General features: G+C 38.0%; 1 protein-coding gene across 14 annotated transcripts in view; it reads right to left on the bottom strand.

Annotated features, from left to right (window-relative positions):
- The window catches only part of Rere (arginine-glutamic acid dipeptide repeats), a 396,746-nt gene that overhangs the window by 220,813 nt on the left and 156,199 nt on the right, over positions 1 to 19,734 (bottom strand). For 10 of the 14 annotated variants that reach the window (XM_058572685.1, XM_058572684.1, XM_058572687.1 and 7 more), the window contains 2 exons: positions 11,212 to 11,282; positions 1,837 to 1,962 (listed from right to left, as the gene is read on the bottom strand). In XM_058572685.1, coding sequence (XP_058428668.1) covers positions 1,837 to 1,962; positions 11,212 to 11,282 — 197 coding nt within the window. Of the gene's footprint in view, positions 1 to 1,836; positions 1,963 to 3,748; positions 3,936 to 11,211; positions 11,283 to 19,734 lie in introns of those variants that run through there. The other 4 variants (XM_058572693.1, XM_058572694.1, XM_058572691.1 and 1 more) reach the window with 3 other exon arrangements.

Below are 19,734 nucleotides of genomic sequence, written 5' to 3'. Positions count from 1 at the left end.
ACAAAACTAAATGCTGGTCATCGCTAATGCTAATATAGAAAACTCATTAAAAATGAGTGTTATGGGCAAAATTTAAAAGCCTTTCAGTGCTGAGGGCAATGGAGCACACCTCTAGTCCCAGCAGCTCAGGAGGCTGAGGCTGGAGGATCACAAGTTCAAAACAGCCTTAGCACTTAGTGAGGCCCAAAGCAACTTAGCAAGAGTCTGTCTCTAAAGCATCAACCTGAAAAATAAACCCATTCTTTAGATACACATATTCCAAAGTTAGTAAAGGCTAAAGTTTTAAAAGTAAGCAGTCAAGACTGGACTAATTTGCCCCTTAGAATGTCAATATACGGCTCCAGGGATCATAATCAGATGTTTACCCCTATGTTGGGTTCTATCTTCCACTGTAAATGATTATTATTTCAAGAAGTCAAGTGTTCCATAATGTGAACCCTCTTCTGGGTCCAGTGCTTGAGGAATTATGGTAACTATGTTTGCTGTCATAGTGATACAGGTATTACTCCCCATCTCTACTGTCTTGGTTGTCTCCATCTTAACACAGGGACATCTATCCTAATGTCTGCATACTGGTGTCCAGGGAATATTCTGAGGCAGTGGTCTACAAAATAGCTACAAAAGTTCTCTATTGCCTATCGCATAAAAATCTCAATTTGTTTAATCTGTAAGATCCTCTGTGAACCAGCCCCATTTTATATTCCCACCTCTACCTCCCAAGACCTACTAACCTGCGCTCTTCAGTGACATTCTGTAGATCATCTTCTTACTCAGACTCACCAGGCACACAGCATGCATTGTTTATACACATAGGAAGGCAGGTGCACCTGGAAGCCTTCCATTCTGCCTGTCTACACCTTACTGAAGTGTCAAAAAACATACCCAGCTTCTCAGTCCAACCTACCTTCACAGAACTCCTCCACAAGTGCTATAGCCCATCTGGAAAACTATCCTTTCTTAGTGCCAAGATGCTAATATTGTACACTGCAGCTGAACAACTCATCATGTATCGACAGCACCTTGTACTCTGAGTATGCTGAGGTGAGGAGAAGAGCACCGAAGGCTATAATTTTCTAATTCAGTACAAATTTAAGTTCTACACTTGGATTATACTTCTTTAATGATTAACAGCAGTCTTAGGTACCCAGTTTAAGAATAAAAACCTCTTGTTCAGAAAAGTAAGAAGGGTAAAGAAGACAAAAAAAGGAGGGGTTGCTGAACTACACAGGAAGAGCCTTTATGATCTCCATCAGGAGATCCCTGTGCTCTAGGGGTGGATCACGTGAGTCACTGCATCTTGCTGCATCTTACACCTCCTGTGTAATCATCAAGACAGCAATTATCAGAATAAGCAGCTGGGAGAGGTAGAGCTTTATCCTATATCTAGCATTACCATAAAGCCTTACTGCTTCTGAACAGCCTTTTTACAAAACATCCTCTGAGAGAAGAACAATCGATTTATATCCGTGAGCCATGAGTCCGGAAAAATGCACATTCCACACTTGCACTCAAACTTACCCCCTTTTCCCCCATTTCAGTTGCCAACATCCATACTCGCTGCTGATTGCCAGCTCCTGCTCCTTGCAGCAGCCCAGCATGCTCTCTGCTGGTGCCAAAATACCCTTCCACCAAACCCCACTAACTTCTGGAACTGTCCTAGAGGGGTAAGGCAAGTCCCGTATTTTGCTTCCGCTGTGCATGTACTTGTTACTCCTTTAAAAACACATATGATACAGCACATTTTTAAAGGGGCTCTGGGGAGGGAGGTAATATTCCTATTTTATACCCTATGGGATATAAAATACTGATAGCTTTTAAAAACGGGATTCTCCTTACCCCTACAGGCCCTCTCCCGGCTTCAGAAAGATGCTGTGGTGGCTGTGATGCCACCGGCAGAGAGCATGCTGGGGGGTCACACAAAGCAGGAGTTGGAGATCTGCAACAGGCCTGGGAGTTGTGGACCTAAAAAAGAAAAGAGTTTTAAGTTAACGTGCCCAATGCCCCCTCATGCCCTGGTTATTGGGGGCACTCAGCACACAAGCAGGTATCTGCAAAAATCCTTTAGCAGATGGCCTCTGAAATCTCAGAGACTTTGTTCTGTCACTAGAGTTAGCATTCTGCATTAATCAAAGCTGTTTCCTTATTTCTGTGTGAACAAACTTCTGGCTCCAGATTTCAACTAGGTCCTTTCATAAAAAGTATGGTGTGTGCCCCTCAAAATAACCAAGTAAAGATGTGATACAGTGCAATAGCACAGTAATAATGGCATGCTTTGCTTATAATAAAAACAAAATATTCAGTGCTATTATGTAAATACAACAGTGAAACTAAACCACATGTAGACCAACCCAGCTTTCAGAAGAATTTCTAATGCAACATGCTGAAGCCCATATATTTAATAAACAGTCTAGGCATTACAGCAGCCAAACAGAGATCCTGTCATTTTCTTGAAGTACTACTTTAATTTTGTAAAGATGAAGGTAAGATAAATAGACATTGGCTTAAAAACAGAGGAAAGATGAGGACATTCAAAGTGAGATTTAATTTTCTCAAAATGCCCACAAGGTGAGGCTAATGAACAGGCACAGAGCACAAAGCTCAAGACAGTTATTTCTTCTGGGGGCAAAGCCAGTTAAACATGTACCACCCCTCCCTCCCTCCCTCCCTCCCTCCCTCTCTCTCTCTCTCTCTCTCTCTCTAAACATTGAAAACGTTTAAAACTAGGAAGAAAAAAAAGATTAGAAAGCACTTCTGAAAGCTAGTATAGTCCTTCTGAGTATCAGGAAAGATGTCACAATAATAGTTTGAATATGTTCCCTTTCAAATATTCTAGAAAGCATATTAACATTTTTTTTTTAACCAACTAATCCAGTTTCATGTGGTGGTTTATAAACTTTAGAAATCTGTAAGCCAAATCCTTATAGATATAAGAACCTCTGTTCTTAAAGATGGTTAAGTAACAGAAAGTCAACTTTTTAAAATATTAAATCATCAATAAGGTTCCCTGTTACATGTGATCCTTTTTGAGAAACCATCATTGTCTAAAATACTTCTGCGAACCAAGATTTTCATAAAATCCACTAACTACTATTTTTATGTCTCTTAACACCCCCAAGACAAATCAAGAAAATAAGCTATTAGGAATGTCTTTATCATGATCATGCTCTTTTCCTTTCTTTCTTTACAGATCACCATGTACAGTGTATCTTCAGTTCCTCATAGTAAACCTCTGCAGTTGGTCTCTGATCACCAGAGCCTCTATGACAATATCAATGACTGTCTTGTGTCATCAGAAATAGCCTCCTCCATCATACACTTCCCTCCTCCCCCTGCTATAATTCAAATTCAAGTAAAAACTCAAGTGTGCATTTAAATGTACAATATATTTAATATTTTTCACCATAAGCATCAAAACAAAGATGAATTCCTCTTTAATGTCCTGACTAGGAATTCAATGAATCAGAATTTAAATTCAAATAAAACATTCAAATTAAAAGTTTTAAAATTTTAACACACAGTGAAGCATTTCTAAACACTTCGGCATTATTTTAAATATGTAAAAGTTCAAGAAATGATTAAAACATTTTAGGCCTTAAAATCAAAGCCTTTTCAAAGCAAATCATTATTCTTATGAATCAGAAAACACTGACAGTATCTCAGTTTCCTAATTTTCTCTCAAGCACTTTTCCTGTTTTTTTCTGGTACTATTCTGAGTTGGTTCTTAACACAAACACCCATATATACATACACAAATTACAAATTTCCAGTTCTAAGGAGTCAAGTTTGAACAAGACTTCATCAATCTTCTTGCACAGCAGATATCTGCAAAAGACCAGACTGTCCCAACTTTCTTAAGTGCATTGAAAAACAAAAATTAGAATATCTAGTTTTCTGCATAAAGTTTCACATACATATAATAAGTAAATAACATTTTCAGATAAACATTTTATAGAAATATATATAATTTAAAAAAATTAAACGACTTCTTGGAACCCTAAAATCTAAATGAATCAGGAGAAAATTAATTACCCAAATTCACAGTTTTTGTGTACCATTAAAATTTAGATTCCAGGGGCCCATCCTGCCCTGCAGCCAAGAGTAAAACCAACTGCTGAGAAACAGAGAAAAACGGAGCTTTAAAAAAAAAAAACAGAATGGTCTGAGATTATTTACTCCCAAAACTTCATTTTAACTTCCAGTTAAGTGAATATCTCGGGGCTGGGGATGTGGCTCAAGCGGTAGCACGCTCGCCTGGCATGCGTGCCGCCTGAGTTTGATCCTCAGCACCACATACAAACAAAGATGTTGTGTCCACCCAAAACTAAAAAATAAATATTAAAATTCTCTCTCTCTCTCTCTCTCTCTCTTTAAAAAAATTAAAAGAAAAAAAGTGAACATCTCGCTATCTATTTCTAAATTGATATCTATGAAATGCAAAAAGGATGTTTTAGTCAAAGACTCTATCAGCACTGCTCCGGTAATTGAGAGGGTATGAGGTTCGGATATCCAACAACCTTACCTTAACTATACATCCATCCAACTCAGAGCTAAGAACTTTCATTTCAACTTGTGCCTCTTAAAAGATTAAATGAAACTATAAACTTCAAATTTACAAATACAAAGAATGTTTAGTCCTTGCACTTAATAGTCTGGTGTAAACCTAATATCCCCTTCTATTTTTTTTTTTTAACAAGGCTAATATAAGCAAGGATGACCTTTATTTCAAACAAAGAAAAATAAAAGTATGGCCTCTAAAATTCTGGCACCAGTTCAGTAATGGACACCATTTCTTACCTTAGAAACCATGGCATACTGTACCCTATAAGTATGTACAATTAGTATGCAACAACTTAAAAAAACAAATGAAGGAAAAAAAGAAATCGCAGTCTAGAGTACAACCACATGAATGCACTCACTTCTGACAGATGAGAGCAACCAAACCGAAAGGACCAACTTCTTTGAAAGAAGCATCCTACTGTCCATTCATTATTTGTTTTTAAATGACAGGCAGGTCCACACCCCTCAAAATAGAAACAGTAACAAATGTGAAAACTGTTGCTTCATCATCCAACACAACACACATACCACAAAGCTGTAACTGAGTGGTACTGAACTTTTTATAAGGCATAAAGCAAGAGGGTAAAGGGGAGGAACTACAGAAAGAAACATGGACTTCAGGCCTACCCCAGGGATGTCAGAAACACAATCCAAACCACCACTGACCCTCAGAAGCTGTTTCTCCACCCTGAGGCACTTCTCACAGCAGGTGGCCTTTTCTGGTATGTTCACACAAAGACTAAGCCTCATTTAATTTTGCTAAAAGCCAGTCACATTGAAAACTTAAAACAGAATATAATGACTCCTAAAATATGTTATGGCATAACATTTCCCTGAGGGAAATAAGAAACTACTTTTTAAAAATTAGAGAAATATTTTTAAAGGAATAGGTTCATCATTTAAATACATTAAATACTACTACAGGCTAACTAAAGGTAAATGATCAAATTTCTTGGGATTAGTCTTTCCCCCCAAAACTCTTTCATTCAACTAATATTTACTGAGCATTTACGTTTTACCAGAAACTCTTGTTGGCCACAGAGATGCTCAACAGACACAGCACTAATGCCTGAATTTTTTCAAACTACTACTACTGAAGTTTTTCAAAACTTATCCAGGGAATTTTTTTTCCACTGAAATGTTACTCAGTCAATGTTTAGTATTTAGGATGGATGTTATAGTCAAGTCAAAGTGCTAAGCACACAATATTGATCACTGAACAGAACAGACAAAGAGTACCAACTAAATATCAACATCATGATTACTGTTATCCTTCAGGGAAGGCCCTGTGCTACATGATTTGTAAACAGCCTACCTACCTGGTGAGGTAAGTCTTTTTACCCCAACTTCATATGTAAATAAAGTAAAGTTAAGTTGGTTAAGTGTCTTGCCCAAGATCATGAAAGATAGCAACTCACAGGACGGAGCATAGGAACCCAGACAGCCCAATGTTGAGTCCATCAGTCCCAGAGTTACGTATCCCTGATTAATTCTGAATTAGTTATATTCGTACTAATGGGGATCTTCTCTCCCACCACTGAAAAAACACTCCGATACAAGATTTACTTATTATTAAAATGAATGCCCATTTCATAATATGCATATATATACCGTACAATCTGTGCTCCACAGTCACAATAACAAAACTGCAATTAAACAACTGTAATAGGTAATACACGTGTCTAATAAATCATTATGTATACATGTGAATGTGCACCCAAAGAGTGCTTGTTAATGAAGCCTCTACATGACATCTCCTATGTTCCTTAATTACTAAATTTTCATTTTAAAAGAAGTAAAACAGCTTCTTGTTGCTTTTAATCCACTTCTGAGCAGCTAAATTTGGTGAAGGGAGAGCAGTTTCCATAAGCAGTACCTAAGCTGAAGATAATTTCTCTGCAGCCTCTCTTCAGCTGTACTATCAGGAAACACATGAATAAGAACTGACAGGTAACAATCAACTTTGGAGTAGAGTTGTGAGTAAAGACCAGAGATCATGGAGAAATGTTCATGTTCCCCACTCCGGCTGCTCATATATGGCAATGAAACATAGACAGGGATATGGTATTAAACCATGAATAACCTGGCTTCCACGTTCATGGCAGAAATGGAGATGTGTCTCCTCCAAGGTGACTAGTGAGTGATATATATTCTTAGCTATTCCATACTCACAACCAGCAATGAAAATGTACTCTCTTTTGGGATGGACAGTGCAACAGCACACTCCTCCATGCATCACTGTTAACAATGCACCCACGCAACTCACAGTCCACTTTATAACATCCTCAATGACCTTTCTTCACTCTAAGTACTATTTAAACCAAGTTCAATCTGAGGGATGATTTCTCCAGTTTTAATAAAATGAATCAATTGAATCTTAAATGGTATTCAAATAATTACATATTTTTCCTGAAAACTCATTTGGCCTAAGTAACAGCTGAAAAACCCACTAGGAAACCAAAAACATACTTCCTTCTAGTGTAACAGTGATGGCAACTCAAGAATCCACATAAAACCCCATGCAGAATATTAAAGAAAGAGCTTTGATTACTGATCTATGAATAAAGAATTAGGCAGGAACTATTACAAGGAACTCCTTGTTATTATACGGAATCATTCTCAGACTCCATGCTAGATAGCAAACTAGATCTCTATTACTCCTAGATAGCAAACTAGATCTCTATTATACTTAAGACTTGAATTTTTATAAAAATAGAATTGTAGTTTTTAGTAAAAGAAAGAAATCTTTCTTTTAGAACAAAAAGTGAATAAATGATTTTTTCCTCCACCAATCCTGTTGAGTAGTCTCTTAAAAAAAAGAAAAACTTAACATCAATAATACCACAAACTGTCTGTCCGATTATAATTCAATCACTGGGAGAAGGACCAATATTTTAAACTTCTTAACTGCCCTTTATGGTCACTCAACAAAAACCACAAAGCAGGTTTTCAATAAATGCCAGTCAGAGGCACTGATGATGACCCAAAACACTCCTAATTGCATTCTGGGATAGAATACTCCTTGATGATCCTGACTCTTTCACGAACAAAACTCTCCAAGCAATTTAAGTGGCATGGTAACCCAGAAACATAGAGGAGGGCAGCGGAAGAAAGGGTTAAAGATGTCACACCAAGCCTTCAGTTGCAGTTAATGGAGATCCACTCAATCTAGTCCAAGTAAAGAGTCCTTTACAGACAGGGAGCAAAAGGATGATCTAAGAACCCAAGACAGAAGTGTCAGCCTCCTTGGGTGGTCCTCTGCTTTCACAGATGTCCTCTAGCTTACCAGTTTGCCATCTAACACTCAGGCAATTCTTGATTCATCCTTTTAGCCTGCAACCCTGCTAACTGCCTTGGTTTTCCAAATCTAAACTCTTTAAAAAACAACAACAAAAAAAGTTCAATTCATCTTTTCACGTCAAGCCTCAAAGATCACAGATTGCCACTCCAGATTATTGTTTTAAAGAACTAAAGATTTTGCCAACTGTTTTATTATTTATGAGATAGGTGCAGAAACCTACTTTCTTGTTGATCCTTTTTTCTTCCTACTTCCCAATTAAGCACATACTGCCATCTGCTCTCTTGAGCCCCTGCTTTTAAAGACTTGTTCCATAGATAAGTTTGGTTGATGTATTCAAACAGAACCAGATCTCCTGGTTTGGAAATAAGCCAAATCAAATGAATAATTTCTAAGAGTAAGAAAGCTTCCTAATAGAACACATGATTCACTTCCCTTGAAAATGCTACCTTTAGAAACCTCTGCACAGTTAGAAATTTAATTACTCTGTACCACCATAGCCTCCACCCTCTCTGAAAATGAGTACTATAAATATGCCTGGCAGTGCCAGATGCCTGTATTCTGATGCTTAAATATGAATAAGGCAGGGGCCATGGGCCCTACCCCAAACAAAAGGCCCACATCTTATCATCCAAACTGAGACACTATGGAGAGTGAAAGGGGAAACTGTTTAAATACTCTGGCTGGGCCACTAAGTCATAAGCCAGGACAGAAAAGTAGTTTTGTTCTGTACTATAGAGCCAGATTCTAAGAGAATGTAATAGAAGAGTGTAGAAGACAACCCAGATCCCCACATAAAATCCAAAGGTTCTCCTTAGGGTTAGTTAGGGTTAGTTGATGAAATGTTACCCAAGACCCTCACAGTTCAATAACTTAGTATTACCCTACTGTTATGACTGGTAGAAGGTATCCCCTCATCCCCACTTCAACTCATTAGCTTTTATTCTATTAAACACTGTAAGTTTATCTTAGACTAATCTTACCATTGGAACACTACCATAAAGAACAATCAGCAAATTCTTTTTACAATCCCCTTATACTCAACATCTTAATCTCAAAAACCCACAACTGTAAAATGATTAATTCTCATTTCTGGTATAAACAAACATATCTCACATCTCTCAGTTACAACCTACAAACCAAATTTTTGCTTTATAATAGCTAAAAAGATAAAATATCTAATTACAACATTACAAAGCTATTGGATTTTTCTTTCATTTTCATTGCTTCAGTTGCCATGTTATTTGCTATGGGCAAAACCAACTCCAATCTTTAAAATCTTGCAAAAAACAAAAGCATATTTCCTTCTGTTCATCTTTTCCCCTTATTGCTTGGGTGAAGTGAAGGGAGGGAAATTCTCATCTATTTATTTATCTTTTCATAAGAAGTATGCAGAACTACAAAAATAATAAAGTGAATATAACTACATTTTTTTCCAGGATCAATATTGCACCATCTCTATTATTCTCATGCAACAATCACAAGTATGTACTAATACAGAATCTCAAACACAAAAAATAGCAGTGTATGCATCCAAAAAAGGTGTCTAAACACACTACACCATACTTTCCACTTGTTTTTGCAGACAGCTTTACATGTGCTGTATTATACCAACAGCGACAACAGAAGATTCAGCTTTTATTGCTGTTAATACCCTGAGCAATTACTGTATCTCAGCAGAAGTCTCTGCCCAGAACAGCAACTATCACACAATAATCAGCCCTTTGTAAGGGGCACTGCTCAAACATGAAGGCACCTGCTAATGTGCAAAAAACTGTACAAAGGAGCTCAGAATCTTAACAGGTAAGAGAAAAAATCTTTACAATTTTATTTCACAGCCATGTACTTTCCATGGTACACAAGCATTTGGTTTAGTAAAAATCACACACACAGATAATAAGCAAGAAGAGAACAGTAGCAGCAGCTACTACACCAAAATAAAACTCTTCTGGAAACAAGTCCACCTCCCAAAATTTCAGTGTCAGTGCAGTATCTGAGAAAAAAAAACTTTGTAAGGAAATATACAATAAAGAGCAAAGACCTCCAAAAATGGTAAAAAGTCATCCCGGCATGAAACTGAATATAAAGCATTTAATTTCCAATTTTAAACAGCAATGCTCCTCTGCAAAACAGCAAGGGAAGTTGTAAGCAGCCTGCAAAGAGTCAATAAATCTTAGAAGTAAATGGCACAGTTGACTCTCTTCAAAATCAGTCAGCATGTGTTATTTATGTAATAACTTTTTAATAAGGAAAAATAAATAACACATATTTGTTAGTAAACCAGATGTTTGGGTCACTGAAGATGATAAAAAGAAACAAGGGAGATGAGGGGTTAAAGAACTTTTCAGACTACATTACTTTTCTCTAGACTGAAATATCACATGAAATGTGTGTCAGAACACAAATACTGTTAAATTTCAATGGGTTTTGGAAATGGGGTATTCACAGGTACTAATTGATATACATCCTCTACAAAGCTAAAGAATCAGGATATTTCTCTACCTAACAGTGCAGACAGTGGTCCGCAACCTTTAAGCAAAAGGATCCCATTCTAAGATCAAAACATATCAAAAGACTCCCAAATGATACTACTTCCACAGTATTTTCATTTATCAGGCTTTTGAAGAAAATACGTAACAGTGATTTTTAACTGCATATTGCTCATAAATTTTGAAATATCAAAATAGCATATTAATATACTTGAAAAATAAGATATATAGACACGTGAAGTGCATTTATATACACAAGATTGAGGATGCTTAATTTGCAGACATGTGCAAAAATCTTTCAACATCCAGGGATCCAAAAACAAAATTGTGGAAACCACCAGTCTAAACCCAAGAGACTTCATAATAGGAAAGAGGCGCCCAGCTAACATTCTTAGTGGGAAAGTCCCCATTGAGAAAGGACAATAGCTGGACCATGCATGATGCAGACTTCCTTCTTAAAACATTTGGGAAAGCCCAAAACCAGATTCGAGGTACACTCCAGACCCACCAAAATGTCACAGAAATATATAGTTCTTCACAAGAAACTTGTCTCTGGCTCATTTGTATTTTTTTTCCTAGTTATTAATTCCTAAATTTACCTCAGACTCTTAATAATGGCAAAAGCAAACTATTTCAGAAACTCAAGAATATCTCTGAAATTGTCAAAACAGCTACTAAAAGAATAAATACTTCAGACATATTGTTTACAATATAAAAACATGATCACACCATGTCGCAAAACTGAAAAGATGAAACTAGCAACTGCCTTGTTGACTGCTTCCTGTCAAGGGTGAGGGCAAAGTGAGAGAGCAGTGGGGCTGGCCACAAGAGGCTCAGAGCAGAGGAGGCACAGTAAAGCATGCTTACCAGTTTGAAGTCTTGAATGCTACAGATGAAATACGGTGTGTTTGGCCTCCGACTCTCGATATACACACAGTCTTTAAAAGAAAAAGAAAATTTAAAACAATGGCATTTACCTTTAAGGGAACAAAAGACAGGGCCCATAAAAGGCACTGCATAAATAAATGACAAAGCGCATACCTTTCATAGTAAAAATTTCTTTTCAAAGGCAATATTAAATTATATAAATTCAAGCTAAAGGAAAACTGCCCTTTGGTTCTTTTTGACAACCTTCTTGATAATTTAAAGAATCTGATTTTTTTCAGGGAAAGGGGGATCCCATAGGACTATCCATATCCACATGAAGAAGTTTAGAAAAAAGGAATTAATTGCTCAAGATTACACAGCAAAGGGGCTGGGGTTGTGGCTCAGTGGCAGAGGCGCTTGCCTCACACATGTGAGGCACTGGGTTCAATCCTCAACACCACATGAAAATAAAAGATACTGTGTCCATGTATAACAAAAAAAATTTTAAAAAGATTACACAGCAAGTCAAAATTGTAAATAACTTATTCAGATAGATGTTCTCACATTCACAAAAATGATTTTGCCAAGTGCTACTTTATTCTCAATAAACATTTTGAGGAAAGAAAAAAAAATTCAAAGAAAACCACTTGAATGTGCTATACAATGATCTTTTCATTTAAACCACAAAAAAGAAAACTAATTTAATCTCTTGTGGATAACTATTAAATATTAACCTAAACATAATTTATTTTCTAATTGTAAAGAAAACCATGGCCACCAATCAGAGATGGAATAAAGTAAACCAAATTACATTTTCTTCAGGGAAAAAAGAGCACTTTCTTAAACTGCATTTGATATGGCAATGGTTGGGTAATTATTTACTCTCAACAGCTAGAGTAGACCCGGATCCAAGATGGTGGGCTAGAATGAGGTTGCATTCTGTCTCTCTCTGTGACCTAGGATTCTGGTAGAGGGGATACTCTTTCTCTGCAAATTATTAGAGGATCCCCCCATCCTGAAAGCTGCTCCAACACAGGTCTCCAGACCTCAGCTCAGAACTCCCGGCCGCCCACCCACCCAGGACCGCTGGCATCAACACCTGTGTGGGACTTGGCTGCCCACCGATGCAGGATACATGGCCGCTGCACACATGCAAGGCCACCACTCCTGTATGAACCCCCATCTACCAACATGGGGCTCCCCCAGTCGCCTCCATCTTGGAACACTGCAATCACTGCCATACTGCCCAACTCGGGGTAGCCTGCACCTGGGGACACAGGACAGGGTCTGGAGACAGCTGCCAGTGACAATACTTCATGCCACAGAGCTACAACTCTGAAAATGCCACCCAACGCCACAACCCGGCCCAACCCCACCCAACAACCCATCTCTGAAAACAGCCACCTCCATCTTGGGACACCTTTGACACCATCTTTAGTTGGGGCAACTCCCAGCCTGGGATACCTGCTGGGGCCTAGAAGCAATATCAAGGTACCTCTAGTCCCCAGTTCCCCCCCTCTCCCTTGTAACCGCTAACCTGGAACAGTGTTTGCGGGCTACCAGGCCAGTCCATAGCTCGAAAAGCCCAGCCGTGAACTGCCCAATACAAAACAGCTCTCCGCTGCAGGTGCGCAGCCCATAAAACCTCCAGAGAGAGAGATTCATGATAGAGAAGCAGAAAGGAAGGTGGTGTAAGTGAGATACAGTTTAAAGAATAAATGAGAGACCAGGAATTGTGAGGTCTACAGGCAATATAACGAGATAAGACCAGGAACCCATATCACATGAGCAGCCCCAAAGGAGATCCTTGGGGTGTAGCCTCCCAACAGGGACCAGCAAGTGCTATATCCCACCTCCAGGAGCTCCGCCCCCAAGACCAACCCTCCCACCCTAATAACCTTCACCATCCTGAGGGTGGAGATAACCAGCAAACAACAGACAACCCCACCTTTAGATGAGAAGGGAAGCAAGAAAGATATTGAACTCCAACAAAATCAACAGTTAGAGTAGAAAAGGTTTTTTCTTTTCTTCTTTTTTTTAAATGGCATCTTAAGATTTAAAAAAGGAAAGCAATACCTATAGAAAGGTAAAATCCTTCCACGTTACAACTGACAATCATCATAAAGCTTAGGACAAGAAAATGTACAGATTATTTACTGAGAAGGAAAGGTATGAGAGTCAATCAAACCTCCTAGGGAGACTGCTCATAATGCCATGATGAAAATGCCATTTGTTTTATCTTTTCTTCTGACCCTTCAGAATGTTCTTGACAATTGACAAATTCCTCTACTGCCTCACTGTTCACACATGTTAGGAGCCAAGAAAGAGAAAGAAGCAGCTGTTTGGAGCCATCCCTCGTCCAGTGGAGAGTTCAGTCCACCAGAAACTCCACAGAGAGATCACGAGAAAGCCCTCTCTATAGAACACACCTTTCCAGGAAACTATGTGCAGGACTTCAGGATTTTGTATCCAAAGGTGATTTGCGATGAGAACATGGAGAAGGATGTTGATGTGGTGGTGGTGGTGGTGGAGGAGAGAGAAGAAGAAGAAAGGAGGAGGCGGCGGAGGAGGAGGAAGGAGGGGGTAAGAAGGAAGACAGAGGAAGAAGGAGAAAGAAGAAGGAAAAAGGGAGGAGGAAGAAGAAGAAGAGAAGGAAGGAGAAGAAATAAAAACTGAATGTCAACTATTGTTTTTTTTGTTTTGTTTTTTGGTACCAGGGATTGAACTCAGAGGCACTGGACCACTGAGCCACATCCCCAGCCCTATTTTGTAATTTATTTAGAGACAGGGACTCAGTGAGTTGCTTAGTGCCTCACCTTTGCTGAGGCTGGCTTGATCCTCCTGCCTGGGACTCCTGAGCCACTGGGATGCGTATGCATCACTGTGTCGGCCCGAATTCCCCAACTGATTTCTCTCCTCAGAAGCAAATTCAACAGACTTAATCCCTGAATCCATGCACAACATCAGCTCAGAAATGAGTTACTGAACTTTCTATCTTAATCTGGGTCCCAGAAGCTCAAGAAAAAGAAAAAGAAACTCTGCTTCAACATTCAGTCAACATCTTCTTAACAAGCCAGAGGCCTCTTCCCACCAGGGTAAACTTTGTCTTCACACCCCTAATATAATATTCAAGTAAAAACAGAATTCCCTAGATAAAAACTGTAGCTCCAACTTACATGACATCGGGATGACCCAAGTTCTTCATATCTGTGCCCCTCTGGCCCCTCTTGTACCCACTCCCAGCATTTCAAATCTCTAGGTATCAGTTATATAATTCTTACTCAACCTAAACACAAACCACAATCTACAATGTCCTCTTCTTCCAATCACTTCCTATGGAAAGCTATCTTTTTCAATTTCATGACAGAAAGTCATCCTAGCCTAGCTACTATTCACTGGTTTCAACATGAATAATGAATAGGTCACAAACTAATGATTTGACCTTTTAAAGTTCAAGTGACAAAAGTAATTTGCTGGGATTTGGGATACAGCTCAGTTGGAAAAGTGCTTGCCTTGCATGCACAAGGTCCTGGATTCAATCCCCAGCACCACCAAAAAAAAAAAAAGAAAAGAAAAGAAAAGAAGGGCTGGGGCTGTGGCTCAGTGGTAGAGTGCTCGCCTAGCACACACAAGGCACTGGGTTCAATCCTCAGCACCACATAAGTGTAAAATAAAGATATTGTGTCCACCTAAAATTTAAAAAAAAAAAAAAGAAAAGAAAAGAAAAAAAAACAAAAAAAGGAAAAAGAAAAAAAAAAGTAATGTGCTGATTTCAATGACTCAGTCCCATGCAAATAAATGCCACCCTCTTCCCCTGGGCTACATTCTCCAAAAGAAACATCAACTCCCATGTCCCATCTGTGCCAAACTGTCTTTCATCCTTCATTCCACCACCTTCTGGTCATACCAATCTCACAAATAACACCTCCCTTTTTTATATAACATTAGCAATTCACATTCCCTGTTTGTTCAGTTATTTGTTCACTATAATGTGGACAGTGAAGGGCATACAATTCTGATCTCAATCTTACAGAATCTGAAAACTCATGTTTCCATTCCCTATACCCACCAAGAAGCCATTTCTAGCTTTAGTGTGAGTAAAGTAAGACAGGACTGAATTAAACAACAGATGCTTAGATAGTGAGGACTAGGTACAAATTTGTCATTATTTTACACAGGAAAAAGCTTTATATTTTTTTTTCATAATCAAGAATCTTTTTTTATCTTATTTCCCCTCTTATTGTGAGACATAAAGCAGCTAAGCTATTAGCTGGTACATAAAAAAATCTTCCAGAGAAGCTATATTCTATAATTTCTTACTGCAAAGTGACATTCAAGGGAATGGTTACCTGTAAATTATACCAGGGGGTAAATTCTGTTAAGAGAAGGAAGGAAAGGAACTTGCTGGCCTATCAAAGGCAGCCCCTGATCTCTGCTTGCTAAACTCTTCTCTGCACTCTTACACATGGAGGACTGTTGCCTGGAGAACAGGAAGAACAAGAGCCCATCCTCAAACCTGGCATTTGGAATAATCACAATGACTTATCAATGCCTTCCTTGCACCTAGATTAAAAAACTATCTTTTTTTGTTTAAAAACTACCATGGCAACCCAAAGTGATCCAAAAGGATGATCTCGTGAGATCTCAATATACAATCTGCAAAAACAGTATCTGGTCAAATCATCTCTACCAGTGCTTTGAAATATTCAAAAAAAATCAGATAACCTCACTACAAAATTAAGTGACAAAACTTAAAGAGTTTATTTGACATAAATAGTACTAAATCACAGATAAGATCAGAGATGGTATGAACTAAAATTTTTGAAGCCATGCCAACATACCATACGAGGAAGGGAAAGGGGGCTGCATTGTTTTGACCTGATTTCTCTCATTTACTTTTTAAATAAAAATACGAAATTACTGTAGAGACATATTTTTCTTCCCACAACCTTCCTACAAAAATTAGGGTACAGTGGGGCTCACCTATAATCCTAGCGATTCTGTAGGCCAAGGTTGGAGGGTACCAAGTTCAAGGATAGCCTCAGCAATTTATAAAAATTAAAATTAAAGGGGCTGGGGTTGTGGCTCAGTGGTAGAGTGCTTGCCTAACATGTGTGAGGCCCTGGGTTCAATCCTTAGCACCACATATAAAGTTAAAAAAAAAAATCCACTGACAACTAAAAAATATTTTTTAAAAATTAAAATTAAAAATGGCTAGGGATGTGGCTAAGTGGTATAGTGCCCTAGGTTCAATCCCTAGTACAATACTGCAAGGGAGCTAGGGAAGTGATCCATCTAAAGGAGACTATTTTCTTTTTTCTTTCTTTTTTTTTTTTCTTAATTTGGTACTGGGGATTGAACCCAGGGACACGTTTATCAATGAGCTATATCCCAAGCAACACAGGGTCTTGCTAAGTTGCTTAGGGCCTAACTAAATTGCAGAGCCTGGCCTTGAACTTACAATCCTCCTATATCAGCCTACTAAATAGCTGGGGATTACAGGACTGTACCACACCATGCCCAGTTTTAAAGAGAATACTTTTTTTGGTGGTGGTGCTGGGGACTGAACCCAGGGTGTTGTTAATGTAAGACAAGCACTCCACCAACTGAGCTATATCCAAAGCCCTAAAGAGAATACTTTCTAAGAAACAATTCGGAATTCAAATCTCACCACCCCTATTCCCCCTCCATATATATATATATATATGAAAATTGTAACTTTTCATTTTTCTACATAGTAAACACAAAAATCATATGAGGAATGAATGAACGAATGAATGAAGACAGATGCTGACTGGGATCCCAAAATGCTGCTATATTAACAGCACTATGAACGAAAAGAATGCTGTTTTCTAATATTTATTTAAGCAATAACTTGACTAGAGGCAAGCTCAGTTATAGTTTTCTGCGAATAATAAGAAGCCAAGTGTCTGGTAACAGTGGAGAGCTCAAAGGGAAAAGGAAACAGGCATGAAAACAGGACCTCAGCAGGGAACACCTTCCCAGCACTGCCCCTTATCTTGTTTTGACTCTTATCAGCTGTCACCAAAACTGGCTGTATCATCTTGAAGATGATAAACTCACTGGGAAAAAAAAAATTTCAGGAAACATATGTCACCAGCCCCTTCCTTCTTCAATATCATGAAAATTCAGTCACATGCACTGAAACATTGATGATTCTTAATTAGGGCTACAAAGCTTACTTGGGCTTTTGTCTAAACAGAATATCACGTGCTTCTAGGCAACATTTATCTGTCTTTACTGCTCACAGGGAAAATTAAACCATGAGAACAACAATGCTGGAGAGGAAGGGTGGGAAATAGGGTTATAATAAACTAACTAAATGGAATTTTGTTCGAATTCCACATTTCTCTTCTAGAAGCATGGAAAACTTTCAATGCATCAAAAGCTTAAAAACTGACCCTAGCTCATTATCTCTCTGGCTTTAAGAAGTGGATGTTTTGGTATAACTGCTGTAATATGATCCTTCCCAAGTCAATCATGTTACATGGGCTTAAGATTCAATAAAACAAGACACAGCAAGATCACCCTTCCAGCATCAGAAAACTTGTTATACTGATGCACTCAATTATCAGCCATAATTTTACATCTGCAGCACTTCCCAAGCAAAGAACACTGAAAGCACCCTCTTCTCCGTAATTTATTAGGGAAATGTTACTTTAAAAGCCCCTGTTATAGCTGGATGAGGTGGTATGTGTCTGTAATCCCACTTACTCAGGAGGTTAAGACAGGAAAAGTCTCAATGTAAGGCTAGCCTGGGCATAGTAAGACCCCCCATTTCAAAAAAAAAAAATATTTAATGGTTTTTTAATGTAATGCACATTTAAAGTTCTATATGATACCTAGCACAGCAAAAATTTAAAAAATAAAAGCCCTACTATGAAAACGATTCTAACCCAATTTAACAGCTAAATCCCAGTAGAGTGATGTGGACCTCTATTTTAACTTGTGTTTATATAGTGTTTATGTCAAACAAAAATAGATGCAGACAGTCTAAGGGGGAAAGTGTGTTTTAAAAATTGGTGATGGGTCTGGGGTCTCAAAGCTCAATGGTAAAAAGCTTACCTGGCATAAGTAAAACTCTGAATTTGAGCACCAGCACCGGGTAAAAAATACAAATAAGATGGGCTCAGTGGCACACGCCTGTAATCCCAGAGGCTAGGGAGGCTGAGGCAGGAGGATCACAAGTTCAAAGCCAGCCTCAGCAACTTAGCAAGGAACAAAGCAATTCTGTGAGACCCTGTCTGTTAATTAAAGTATAAAAAAGGGCTGGGGATGTGGCTCAGTGGTTAAGGACCCATGGGTTCAATCCCTGGCATCAAATAAATAAATATTAAAAATTTTTAAAAGGTGATGATGGCCACCTACCTATGGAAGCAAAGCATTTATATGAAATTTTTTTTTAAATTCTGCTATAAAAGCCTTATTAAATAAAGGGTGATCACTAATGAAAATGTTAACACATCTTTCACTCTAAGATTAAAAGTGGAACATGGCTGACATAATGTACATTTAGGAATACAATGCAGAACACTATGTCCAGTGTTCATAGGAAAAAAATCATCAGTGACAGGTAGGCTGGTGGGAAGATTCTTCTCTCCCCATATGGCTGACAACAAACAAATTGCTTATCTGATCTGGTGTCACATCCTGCAGGGCAGATTTTAAGCAACAAGGCCTGCTCTGTTTTAGAAAACAACACACTGGGAGCCTGGGCTTTGCAATAAATGCTCCAAACCAATTTGCAGTGCTCACTGGAAACACACAGGAGAATTCACAATGCCTGGGCTATAATTCTTATTTGGCAAATGATTCTGTTATAAACTGGTATCATACTGAATCCATTTTCTATACAGATTTTCTGCTACTGTTTAATGGACTGTCAGTATAATTTAGATTTCATCTATTTAAACTCATTCAAGCCTAGACCTGATTGTACAGTAAATGGAACATAGTTTTATTCAACAAAATTAATGACAGTTAATTGCAGTCTTCAGTTTTCAATTTTGTAAAAGCAACTGTTCCAAGTTCAAGCATCAAAATTTCCCATACCAATTATTTTTCTGTGCTTTATAAGCATTCACATATCTTGGATGCCTTTCTTATAACACTAATGTTCAGTTAATAGTTCCTTCCATTCAAACATTTACTTTCAACTTTGCATAAGAGGTAGAACAACTTGAATATAACCAAAGTGTAGAGAAATATAAGTTTCATTGTCAGATTCCCAGACAGTAGCTCTAATACTATGGATTTCTTAAAGTTATCAAAATTGAAGCTTAAATTTTTTTCTTCTTTTGTGCTTTACTATTGGATGTTTCTCTTACACATTCCAAATTAGTCACAATGTCAACTTGAAACAAAATGAAATTTATTATGAAGTAGACTAAAAATAACAAATTGGATCTGGACATATGAAGCACATGGCACATATTAATATATACAGAACTGAATTACTAAGAATTCTGAGACTAAGAATCTGCTTGTACAAGAAATTTCCTT

The sequence above is a fragment of the Marmota monax genome, unplaced genomic scaffold (assembly GCF_021218885.2).
Source record: "Marmota monax isolate L192 unplaced genomic scaffold, Marmota_monax_Labrador192_F-V1.1 WCK01_AAM20220418_F8-fsc00080, whole genome shotgun sequence".
NCBI lineage: Eukaryota > Metazoa > Chordata > Mammalia > Rodentia > Sciuridae > Marmota > Marmota monax.
Note: the sequence above shows the minus strand (reverse complement) of the source record. Positions and strands in the feature narration are given on the sequence as shown.